General features: G+C 33.3%; 1 protein-coding gene across 1 annotated transcript; it reads left to right on the forward strand.

The window, feature by feature from the left end:
- Window positions 1-1,871: 1,871 nt before the first annotated feature.
- On the forward strand, window positions 1,872-5,888 carry LOC132623376 (protein PAL OF QUIRKY). Its single transcript, XM_060338124.1, has 2 exons — window positions 1,872-2,034; window positions 4,506-5,888. Exon 2 carries the CDS (start codon window positions 4,509-4,511, stop codon window positions 5,688-5,690), a length of 1,182 nt encoding a protein of 393 aa, XP_060194107.1. The 5' UTR covers window positions 1,872-2,034; window positions 4,506-4,508; the 3' UTR covers window positions 5,691-5,888.
- The last annotated feature ends 7,842 nt before the right edge of the window (window positions 5,889-13,730 follow it).

A 13,730-nucleotide genomic window follows, 5' to 3' on the forward strand; every position in this document is an offset into this window, starting at 1 on the left:
AAAGATTTAAAACTTATACCTTTGGGTATAAGTTTAGACACATACGTCTCACACAAATAATGAGGAATAACATCAAGAAGACGAAATATAAACAGTCAAGAAACGTATACACATATTTTCTTAAAATGATGAAGTTGGTCTATACTTGAAAATTTAAGACTCCAACAGATGCTAACACATGAAAGCGTTTTTCAGTGTTGTTGAGTAGAAAGAGATGATGACATGAAACTCGGTAGGAGAAAGTGTATTTCAAATCTTTTAATTGGAGAACTAAACCAGGAATGTCATATATGGGAGAAGCGGACTAAGTAAAATAATTTATTGATATTTTCAATTATTTGAATTATAATACTTTCTATAATAAAAATTCCATAATTATGTGACATTGTTTGACTAGGCACGAAGTTTAAAAAAGAAAGGAAAGATCTTTGAAACTTGTGATCTAAAACAAGTCATAGATATTTGTGTGGATTTAAATCATTTCATTAAAGGTAAAAGGGAAAGTTTCAAGTTAAATGATTTCTAAACATAAAAATATATCATTCTTTTTTAGACAGACTAAAAAAAAAGTATGATATTATTTTTTGTGTTGGGCCGATGCTAGCACGGACTTTTATCATCTAGTTAGAATTGAGAAACCAGACTAGTTGCACCGACCAAAACCGCCTAATTCCCCCTGTCCATAAACCCTTGTAGTAATATTGGAGAAAATTATCATTGGAGTATTGACCTTTTAAGAACCATTGGGCTGATAATTCAATTAAATTGTTTACTTATTGCTAGTGTTTTATTATTTATCAAATTAAATATTTCGATTTGCTACGACCTTGAGCAGACAACAGAGCGAGGAACATATTTAAAGGCTTGGGGATGAAAATGATATATTGCTTTATGATATTAAATTTGCCATGCTCAGAAAAACAACTTTGGTCTCCCCTATTGGACCATCTCACAATCATCACCCGAATCAGAACGTAAACTTTTCAATTTAATAGCTTAGTGATAATTGACCTCTATTACTTCGGTTCTCTGTTGCTGCAGAATTCGAATTCGGGACGCTATAAGTTAATTAATTATGGCCGTCTTGTCTTTTCGGAGGAAACTGTTAGTATACTGTGTTCAAAAATTAATAAACCAGTAAATGAAAATAAACTGGAAAAACAATTAAATTCAGAAACTAAAAAATATAAATTTCCTAAGTTTGTTAGTATACTGTGTTAAAAAATCAGTAAACCCGTTTAAAAAATAAATTGGAAAAACGATTAAATGCAGAAACTGGAAAGTATCCGAGATCACAGAATTCACTATCTGTTCTTAAGGAATTTAATTCCCTCACTGTACATGAGGTTATGGATCCCAGGATAAACGAATATACTTGTTGATGGCGCAGCGGTACCTCAAACCCCACCAACTTGGCCGAGCGCAAATTCAGCAACAAATCACAAGGTTAGTCCACTGAATTTATAGTCAACAAATGGTAGCGTGAACATGTGCTATTGTGTCTTATCGAAAAAATCACAACCTATCCCATGATGTCTTTTTGGAAAAACTCCTCCTCATTTTCCATTCACACACATAAAAAAACCCAACAGAAACTTTCTTTATTTTTGTCAGTAGACGAATTTTAAACAAAGGACAATAATGTTTACGCGAAATAAATATGAGATGAACATCGTTTTAGGTAGACTTAAAAGTGGATTGTTTTGCAGGAGTTACCAAAAACAAGTGGACATGAAACATTTTCCTACTACAATTTGGGAATATAATCCCCCCACTCCCACCCCCATAACAGAAGAAAATATGGAAGCCACGTCGTCTTGAAAGAAAGAGGTAGATTAAAGACATGAATGAAGGACCCCACCCCCTCTAAAGTCTCATTCTCACTTTTTAAACCTTTTTATTAGCTCCACTATACCCTTCTCTTCATCCTAACTCCACCATCATATTTCTTTCCTCATTCCTCCCTCTTCTTTTGCAGCATAATTAATACTCTTCTGGTGCTGAGACATCAAAGAGTTTGAACGTCTCCATCATGTAAGTTACTATTTTATAAGCAACTCCTATTTGATTAAATGCTTTCATTTTCTTCTTGCTGATCTTCTTTATTTGATGGTAGTTCTTTCAACTCATTTCAGAATGTTTCAATGTCAAACTAATTTAAGTCTGTTAAGTGACTTTCTAGTACATAAAAAGATTCATTATAGTTACATTATTCTTACTATACGCAACCCTTCTGCTTTATTCGAATTTTGACCGAATGTGCTTGTAAAACTCATTAAATGAGTTCTATTTGATATAGTCCTTTGATCCTCATTCTTTTTTGAGAATTGGGAGTCAAGAACAAATAAGCACTTGAAGTAGTCAAGTTTGAACCTTTTGAAGCCTTCTTGTTTTTGTCATTTTTTTGTCCTATGCTTATCCAAAAAGAAGAGAAATAAATGAAATTAGAGGGTACAACACTCAGCATGTATTCCAAATGTTTGCCCACCTTTGGCGACAGGGCATTATTCGTAACCTGGCCCAGAAAACCTGGCAAAAACAATACACCACCAGCTCATTTCTCAGTTCCATTGGTTCTCTTTCCCTTGAACCTTATCCATTAATCTGATTCGATATTTACGAAGGATACTTTAAACTGCACCTTCGAGTAGAGGTTGTAAACTAAATGAGTAGATTTGTTAGGTTATAATAACGACTGGAGTACTGAACCATCCTCTTAACAAGATGTTTCGGGTCTCGAGAACTGAGACTTACTATTGTTACCATAATTTTAGTAGTAGTATATATTAAAACGAGGACCTGTTTGGCCATGAGAATTTTTCACTTTCTTTCTTGAAAATTATTTCACTTTGTTTTGAAATCAACGTCTGGCCATGATAATTGCAAATACAATTTGAAGTTGTATTTGAAATTTGAAAAATATCTAAAATCTTGTTTTCACTTTCAGTATATTCAAACAACCAAATATTCTTTACAAAAATTATAATCAAACACAACTGTATCTTCAACTTCAACTTCAAAATTCCAAATAAAATGAAAAATATTTGGTTTTAATGACCAAACGCCTACTTAATTTATGTTATGCATCAAATTTACTAGGTTCAAATGGGTTCGGAGGTTCAACACTCCATCTGCCCCTAGTGAACTTTAGCTTCTGATAATAGCAGGGGCAGAGCCACAATTAGAATTACAGGTTTAGTAGAATTCAATAAGCCTTGCTCAGACTCTATATTTATGTTAATTTTTTAAATATTTATAAATAATCTATTCAGAATTCAATACACAAAAAAAATTATGATTCATAACCCATAAACAAAAAAAATTGTCACATATACTAGTACATGGTAAGAATAGTAATATGTGCTTGAACTGTTAAACAATGGAATGATAAAGAACAATACCATAGATAAAAAGATGAATGAGATTCTGAGTAGAAGAGTAAATGAAATCATACATCGATTATTAATTTTAAGAAAATTTAATTTTACTTGTTTAGAAATTATACAAAAAGTATCATAAATTACGGCTCATTTAATAACATGATTTAATAGTATTGTAATATTGAACTAAAATTATAGCAAAGGAATTTTTTTTTACTACTACTGTATTATGTAAAATGAGATAGAAGTATTAAGAGAAAATTATGCTGTATGTCTGAAATGGAAAATCAAACATTAACTTGTTGACTTGAGCCGAGTAATAAACTGGAATGTGTGCTCCCTGCTTAATCATATGATTGTCTTTTTCTTTTGATGAAAATTATATAAAAGGATTAATTAACCTATCCTCGTGCTAAATGGCCTAATCCAGTGACGTACTGGTTTTAATAGGCATCTTTCCAATTTTGTCCGCTCTTATCGTTTAAACTAGCAAATAAGCATAGTTAATTAGCCGTCCATGTTAATTATAGCAAGTTGAACAACTGCTGATATCATCAATACGAAACATTCAGCTGACAACTAATTCTGATTTGTTCAGTGGCTCATTAAAATACTTACTAACATTACTCCAATGAGATTGGTCTTCTTGCCCTTTTTTAAAGTTTAATGCGAGATTGTTGAGGCCGGTGACTCATTATTCAACTTTATGAAAATATATGAATTCACATTTCATATTAAATTGACATAGTTAGCTGTTGTACTCAATTAAATTTATAAAAATGGAGTATAAAGAAGGGTTAACTATACTAAACATCCACCCTTGTACTGTAACTCAATTACGAATAGACTCGTGTATTTTAAATCAAACACTTACATCTTTTGTAATTTAATTTTTAAAAACTCACAGTTCAATTACTTATATAACTTAAATCAAAGTTTTTTACCAGGTAACTCAATGGAAGTTCTTCATAACTACAGAGAATTTTTGTAAGGGAATGATTAATTATGATAAACCCAAGTTAAGCAGTGAAGTACACGTTTTTCACAACTTGAATAAGTATAACAGTAGGAGTGATAGTAAGAGTCTAACAAACTAACAGTTTCTTCTTCCATTTCAATTTGCAGCAAATGAGTGGTTGTCATTACGCGCCGCCACCGGAGTTCGACTCCGTCAACGGCGACTCAGTATCCTCAACACCTCGCTCTGAACAGCAGCACCACCACATGTACGACGACACACAGCCACGTGCCCGTTTCATGTGCAGTTTCGGTGGCAAAATCATGCTCAGACCACACGACAATCAACTCCGTTACGTCGGTGGTGACACTCGTATCGTTGCAGTCAACCGCCACACTACCTTCGCATCTCTCCTGGGAAAACTCTCCAAACTCGCTGGAAATTCAAACATTAACATTAAATACCAGCTCCCAAACGAGGATTTAGACTCTTTGATAACCGTTACAACTGATGAAGATTTGGAGAATATGATGGAAGAGTATGATCGGCTTATTCAAAATCAAAAATCAGCTCGGCTTCGGCTTTTCCTTTTCCCTAACGACTCTAGTTCCAGAGCCAGCACTATTAGCTCTATCCTTGACGGCTCATCTAAACGAGAACAATGGTTTGTTGATGCACTCAATGGTGGTTCGGGTTCGGGTACGGGTTTGGAGCGTGGTCGATCCGAAGCATCATCTATGGTTTCTGAGGTTCCTGATTACTTATTCGGGTTGGATAATTCTGATGAATCAAAATTAGTGAAGAACAAGTTTAACATTTCTGATCCGGGTTCACCCGCTCCACCTATTGTTTCTTCACCCTATGGCTCTATATCATCATCAATGGCACCAATGCCTGATCTTCCACCCGTTAAAACAAAGCCCGATAACCCAAACCCGGTAACTGAATCCAGAGAAACGCCAGTTGGCGAAAACACGGTTCAACCGAGTTATCCGGGTAGTCCGCTATGGCATTATCCAGCACAACCGGTTCAAACAATACCCGTTTATTATGTTCCGGGTCCTGGTCAGGTTCAACCCGGAAATGTTGCAGTACAGTCAATTCCAATGAGGGCTTCATTTGTTCATCCGTTTCCGGTTGCTCCAAATCAATTACCAGTCGGGTATCCACCAGTTTCAAGTATGGGCCAAGTATACAGTGGATTGAGGCCAGTAATGAGTGTTGACCCGAATGAAGGAATGAATCAGGGAATGTATTATGGAGTTAGGAATTCAGGTGTTGTTCCGGGTTATGGAGGTGAAGAAATGCAGGGACCCGGAACTGATGGAAAAGCGGGTCGGGTCTCCCAATAAAGGTTTGATCGATAAGAATCATATTTGGTGTGCTAGTGCCTACCCTTTTCGTTTGTTTTTATTGATATTTGAAGCAAATTCCTTATGTGCATTGTGAATCGTAAATAAGCTGTAATTAATGATCTATCCTTCAATATGTGCGACTCAAAACGAGTATTTGATTATTAAAAAGCATTTTAAGCTCACACCTTCTTGATATTTGAAACAAACTTACATCCTTATATGTAGACCCGTTAACCGGGTTAACCGGAACCAGACCGGTAATCGATTAGGGAACTGGTCGGTTTCCGGTTAAAAAACCGGAACTGCTTAACCGGTTTCGATTTACCGGTTTGAAATCCCAAACCGGAACCGATCCGGTTCAAAGTGGTTAAAACCTTTTTTGTTTTTGTTTTTGTTTTTTGTATTTTATATATATATATATATATTAGTATTTATTAGTATATTGTAGATATATTTACATATGTTATACAAGTTTATAATTAAAGTTTAAATATTTACTGACTAACAGGCTAACAGCAAGTCAGCAATACAGAATAGTGCTTTTCGTAGACATATATATGTATAACTTATTATATATATATATATATATATATATATATATATATATATATATATATATATATATATATATATATATATTATAAGTATATTCTGAATATATTTTAGTTATTTTTCAAGTATATAACTTTCTAATTTTTAATTTAAGTGGATGTATATTATAAGTATATTCTTAGTATATTTTAGGTATATTCCTAACTTAATAAAAATAAAAATATGAACACAAGTAAATAGAAGAAAGCTCAATGAGTCATATATTTTATTCATTATTGGATAACATTTATTTGTAAGTTGTATTTTTTTTTAACTTGCAAATAATACATGAGTTGTACAAAAATAGTAGAATAATAAAATCACCAATTTTGAACCATTTCGTTAATTTCTCCCACATCATATTCGGTCATGAAAATATCTTCAAAGTCTTCCATTTGGTCTGGTCCACTAGCTATCAAATCTTCAATTTCTTCCTCTTCGCCTTCCTCCGCTTCTGAGTTTTGGTTGCGTCGCTCCGATCTAATCCAATCGCGAATGCACACTAGTACTTGCAAGCTAAAGCCGGATAATGAATGTCTATGGTCTCCAATTTGCTGTCTTCCTTGGCTAAATGCGCTCTCCGAAGCCACGGTTGATACTTGAACCGTAAGGATATCTCGAGCCATTCTTGAAAGTACCGGATAACTTGCCTTGTACTTCTTCCACCATGCTAAGACGTCCAACTCATCCAGTTCCTTGATATCCACATTTGGCTGCATCAAATAAAAGTTATATTCATCAAAGTTTGCAGTAGAAGAAGAAGTTGGCTGTGAATGTAAAACTTTTAAACCCGACAAGCCCTTTTTGCTACTATGAGAAGTAGTAGGGCGTGGAGCAACGGGTGTAGCACGTTCTTCCAAACTAGAATAATGAGTAAAAACTTTTCTAAACTCATCATCAATAGCGAGTTCGGCTTCAGGTACAAATGGTTGAACTCCCTCTTCAATTTCTAAAAATGTATAAATTTGACTAACCAAATTTTTAGTATAAGACACTTTTAAACAAGGATTTAAAAGAGAACTCAATATAAATAAAGTTGGGATGGGAAAAAAATACTTCTTAAATTTGATTATCATTTCAAAAATAGCCACTTGATAACCGAATTTATATTTATACTCTTGTAAAACTCTAGCTATTTCCGCTAAGTAGGCTAAAATTTCGGTTACCGTGGAATAGAATTGTCTAGAAAAAGCAAGAGTTGCATTATAAAAAATTTCTAAGAGGTCAACACATTCTTTAACATCTTCCCAATGCATAAAAGTTAACCAATCCTCACTATTAATATTATATTTGTTGTGAACTTGTTGTATGGGAATCCTATACTCATATGCTTGTTGTAGCATAATGTAAGTGTAGTTCCACCTAGTCTCAATTTCTACTTGAATTTTCTTAGGTCTAAGATTATTTTCCACACAAGCATTCTTAAAATCTCTAATTCTTCCCCTATTAGCATTACAAAAAAGAAACGCAACCGCATTTCTAACTTTTTGAACAGAATCTTCAAAATGCACAAGACCATCTTTAACAATTAAGTTTAAAATGTGACAACTACATCTTACATGAAAAATATTTCTTAGCGGAGGGTTTAGTTCTCTTTTTATAAGACCTATCGCCTTTGTATTATTAGAAGCATTATCTAAAGCAATACAAAGTGTTTTTCTATAAATGTTAAAAATTCTCATACTAGTAGACATTGAATCGGCTAAAAATTTTCCATCGTGACGACCTTTTCCTTCTTCATATAAAAAAGCTATAATTCTTTTTTGCATAACCCAGTTGTCATCAACCCAATGACATGTAATAACAAAAAAATCTAAATGGTTAATACTAAGACCCAAATCAGCGGTAAGACAAACATTACAATTTAAAGAATTAAATACATGGCGCAAATAAAATTTATATTTTTTAAACAAATCTATAACATCGGCTCTACAAGTACTTCTAGGAATACCCTCAAATAACGGATTATAACAACGTTGAATGTAAGTAACAAACCCCAAACCCGAGGGAAAGGAAAATGGTAAACAATCATAAGCTACCATTTTAGCTATTTCTACGCGCTCTTTTTTCTTGTCATACTTAAAATTTCTACCGGTTCGTGGGTCTATCGTCATTTAAATCCCCCCCACATTTGAACCCGTTTGCTCTCCCCAAACATCCATATGTTTGGTTCTCATATGAGCATTTAGTGTACCCGTTCCACCATCCTTACCAGTTCCTTGCTTAAAGCTAAATACTTGTCCACATAGGGTACATGTAGCTGATTGATTTTCCCTATTTTTAGTCATAAATTTCCAAATTTTAGCTGTTGGCTTACGAGTTCTAGGCGGCTTGTCTTGTGTATGTGATTGGGTAGGACATGTATCTCCTATGGGATTTTCGGGGGGTTGTGTTTCATCATCATCATCTAAGTCTTCATTAAAAGTGTTGGTAAAATGTTGTTGCATTGGCTCATGACCTAAAAGTGGATTATTTCCACCAACATCAATACCTAAATTAGGTGTTTCTTCCACAAATGTTTCCTCATTAAGCCTACCCCTACCACTACTACTACCGGCACCACGTCTTAATCTCTTTGACATTATTAAATAGAATTAATTTAAATCACAATCAAATAAATCACAAGAAAATAAATTACAACAAATTAAAATGCTAGAATTAAATTGCGTAAATTAAATTGCGAAAAATAAATTGCTAGAATTAAATTGCGAAAAATAAAGATAGAGTTGGAACGAAGGTACCAAATTGCCGGATTAATTTCCAACAAAGTGAAGGCGGCTAGAATTGTAAATCCACCAAAGCTACTTCGGATTGTTGCAAAATCACCAACTCCACCAACAATATTATAATTGCAAAATTAATAATTGAAAGTTGAAACTATAATAAGACTTTGTGGCTAATTATTGCAAAGTGACTATAATTGAGAGATTGAGATTTGAGAGAAAGATGAAGAAGAGTGAATTGAAATGAAAATGAAGAAGGGTTTATAATTTTATATAGGGGTGGGGGATGGGTTAAAGTGTTAAAAAAAAAAATTAGGGGCCAAAAATTAATAAAATGACCGTTTGGCAACGGCCATTTTTGCAAATGGACCGTTGCCAACGGTCCATTAACGGACAGGTCTGGCCCAACGGCTATTTTTTTTTATTTCACCGGTTAAACCGGTTTAACCGGTCCGGTTCCGGTTTCAAAAATATCGGAACCGGACCGGTAACCTTTTAAACGGTTAACCGGTTCTACCGGTTCCGATTCCGATTCCGGTTACCGGTTTTAACCGGTTTGACCGAACCGGTTGACGGGTCTACTTATATGCATTTTGAATCGTAAATAAGCTGTAACAGGTTTTGGAATGATTTTACCGAAAATGATTTCTTTAAATAGTGATTTACAAAAGGGAATTATTCACAATCTTTTGAAATTGGAATAGGCATAAAGTTGGTGGGGTTATGATAACGGTGTAGGGTGGGGAGAAAAAGAATTTGGTGTTTGGTCAAAGAATAAAAATAATACTCCTAGTACTCATGATTTGTTGATAAGAGCAAGCGTTTAGTAGAGTGTGTGATATAATTTGTGTTGCTTCATTTTCATTAAGATGCTTCCTCAGATAATCCTTTTTTAAACCACTTAAGCAGATCTATTTTAACACTTTCCTTTTGTGGGTCGTATGACGCTATTTCTGCTTTTTGAATAAGGGCATCAAAGACTTGTAACTTGTAAGTAAAACAAGTCAAAGCATAAGAGCTTGTAAGTATCCAAAAATTCAGACTTTTCAAGCAATGATCATCTTTTTCAAACGAAGCCACTAACCTGAGTAGATTTAATACATTACTCGTTGTAAAATCGGTTTATTGCTTAAGACTTTAACCAGAAGCTTTAGTGGGTAGCAATGCATCTAAAAAAAATGCTAATATTAAAAATGTGAAAATCAGAACTTTGGCGCTATGATTGAGATCCCCTTCCTTTAACCAAAAATCTAGTCTTCAAATTTAGAAATAGCAAACATTTTAGTAGGAAGCAATATCGTGATTTGTGGGGTTGTTGGAATCTCCATCCCTTAACCCAGGTCGCTGGCTCGAGTTTTGAAATGTGAAATATTTTGGCGGAAAAATGCTACCCGCGTGAATTCAAATTAATTGAGCTTCTAGGTTTTAGTTTACCAGCTAGCGAAACATGAAAAAAAAAAAAAGTACATTAAAAAAGAGGTGATGTAACTATCCAAAAGCACTTTGATCCACATAAGATCTGTATTCAAATTGGGCTTTCTAGGCTGGTATTTTATGAGAGCCCATAAGAATAGCCCAAACATAATTGGTAGACCATGGAATAAGCTGACTCGCATCTGTTGTCCGATCCCAGGAAGTGGAGGTATACTCTCTGCTTAACGTGGGATTGGCTCAAATATGCATCCACCAAGAGGAAATTACACTCAGGACTAAGTCCCTGCTCTCTAGTGATTGGGTCACAAGGCCCAAATGTTTTATGGTTTGGTCAAGATACTTTGATAACTTCGTTTTTCCTTTTCTCACTTTTTCTTTCATTTGGATATGTTCCTCTTATTGGTTGGTGGAGTATAGTGTCTGATGTAAGCTTGTGTTCATGCATTCATATGTAATTAATTTTTGGCTTAATTTTTTAATACTATACAAGATATAGATAAATCACGTAAACCTATAAGTAACATTGTAGATCCGTTCCTGTTGTTTCTAAGGACCAGCGAAGTATATTACTAATTAAATTCACCTCTCGAAGAAAGTATTCGCTTTGTCACACTATTTACTTATAAATTAACAATAACTCGTTACTTATGAACTAACAATATACTTTCAATAATATATTTGTTTATACTTTATATACAGACAACGCTTTGTAATTTTGTTTTACTTATATCGTGTAAAGATTTTTACACTACATTGTAATTTACTAACTATAACATATTTTTTACAGGGGCGGCTCAACACTGTTGGGGCCTAAAGTCAAAGTTCAATGAGGGGCCTTAATTTTCTTGATCACAAAAATGAGAATAGAAAAAAGATTCATTTTTTTTTTTTTTGAAGTCTACATTTTGAGAATTTATGTCAGATATCTCACTGACTTCCTCAAGAGATTCTTTTTTTGAGATCGAGCAAAGCTTCAATTCTTCTTTTTTGAGTTTTGAACAACCGAATTCATATTTTCTAGTTGACATATTTATATTCTAATAAATAGTTAAAGATATAATATATATTACGTAGTAAAATAACAAAAACAAGCAAGTTGTAGATGAAAACAATATTGAAAATTTGAAATAATAGAACCTGATTCAAGAAGTTGATAAGTTGATTTGAAAATACTTATTTGGTGCTTCAATATATCTCTTGCAATATTTGGTGTCCGCGAAAAAATTGAGATAGCAAATTCATATATCGTAAATCTTGTCTTTCGTAGCAATATAATCAAACTCTCTTGAAGGCAAAAGAAGAATATAAAACTGTTTAAGTATACTTGTAAAGTTTAGTGAAAGGTTAAAGGTAGATTACAACAACAACAACAACAACCCAGTGAAATCGCATATCTTGGGGTTTGGGGAGAGTAGAATGTACGCAGACCTTACTCCTACCAAGGTAGGATGGCTGTTTCCGAGAGACCCTCGGCTCAATAGAAGCATAAAAAGGGAGTCAGATAAGGTTAAAAGATTCAAAACGATATTGCAATGAAATAATGCAAGCTTAACAGTAAAACAGGATAATCAGGGAATTCAAAGTGATATGGAAATGCAAATAACGAAAACGGCACAGATAAAATAGAGTAATCAAAGTACAGAAAGTAGCAAATAATAACATAAATCAGAGCACAAAAAATTATAATGCGCTAATGCGCCTACTAATAAGGAAAGATTAAAGGTAGATTGAGTATTGTAAAAAGAAACAATCAAGGCCTTCTTTTTTGTCAATATACTACATATAGATTGAGTATTTATATATTATACGTTACTTACAGATTGAGGGGCTTTCTTTTCTGTCAATTAATTAACTATTTCCTTTTAACGATAAAAAGTACTCAAAATACTTTATAATTTTCCAATAAATAAATAAATCTATATTGATGAAAAATGAAGCCTCCAAAAATGAGGGGCTGAAAGCCTAGGCTTCACCCAAAAGCCACCCTTGATTTTTTACTTATACGGTGTAGAGATTTTACACTATATTTTTGTTCTACGAGATTGTTGAATCGGTATAATCAATATAATCTGGAAACAAATTGAGTCGAAGACATTAACAAAGTACAATCGAGGTAAGCAAAAAATAAACATGATACATGAGAAAGCAAAAGTTGTATTGGCTGAAAATTGGAAATATAGGGACTATCTGCTTTCTCTTCAATCAATAAAAGAAAAGGAGAGACTCATTTATTCACGGAAGGAGACATGATATGATGAACCAAAAAAAAAAAAAAATTAATCAAAGAACAAATTCATACGCCAAAAGATAGAATGTTCCTCTTCATTTCTCTTCTTTCCATTTTTCTCAACAAGTTCTAGCTTGGATTGAGGAAACATGACATATATTAAAATTAATGGCTAAGATTTAATGAACTAAAGAATAGCCCTAACCATGGTTTAAATAATTAATATTTCATATATTTGCTTCCAAAAAAATTAATAATTCCACAATCATAGCAACATATTATCTTATACATAAATATAGCAAAAACTTTTCTCAATTCCTATTTTTTTCCCCATAACCGTATTTATCTTTCCTTTTTTTTTTTTTTTTTTTTTTTTTTTAAATTGATAACTTACTATATATCTTCTAGTCATAAATAAAATATATAAAACAAGAAAGAAAACAATAGAAAAGCTAATAGACAATTCATCAAGTTGCCCATTAGACTGCATATTATAATACTAATAACCGAAAAAAAAGAAGAGTTTTGCAGAGAGAAAAGTGGTGTTCAAATGGAGTGTTGTGATGGAGTTATAATAGTTTAGCGTGAAAGTGTAATTAGCTAAACTAGGGTGTACATAAGTGGAGTTAGCATAAGTTAATAACTAACTCAGTTAGTTAGTTATACTCGTGTATATATGCAACATTGCTGCTTCTGTAATGAACAAATGTGCTTATTCATTCAATATACATTTCTTCTCTCTACTCTAATGCTCTCCTAAACATGTCATTGATGATTCACAACATGGTATCAGAGCTAAGGTTTGGAAATTGACAGTTAGCTTCGGTTTTTTTTTTTTTTCAATTTCTCGATTGCAATTACAATTTCTGTTCAAATTTCTCTACTAACGATGTTCTTCGACAATTTATCGCTTATGAAGTAGTTAAATTCTCATCGATTAACTGCAGTTGTTGTTGAAGTAGTTAAAGTTTGTGAGATTTCCAGTTTTACGAAGTTCAGTAGTTAATTTGCTATCGATCTACATCAATAGCGGTTGAAAATGCATAAACGAATGGGAGAACC

Source organism: Lycium barbarum, chromosome 12, assembly GCF_019175385.1.
Source record: "Lycium barbarum isolate Lr01 chromosome 12, ASM1917538v2, whole genome shotgun sequence".
NCBI classification, from domain to species: domain Eukaryota; kingdom Viridiplantae; phylum Streptophyta; class Magnoliopsida; order Solanales; family Solanaceae; genus Lycium; species Lycium barbarum.

Excerpts from the sequence above, each read along its gene's own strand:
- LOC132623376 (XM_060338124.1), top strand. The coding sequence starts at position 4,509 with ATGAGTGGTTGTCATTACGCGCCGCCACCGGAGTTCGACTCCGTCAAC.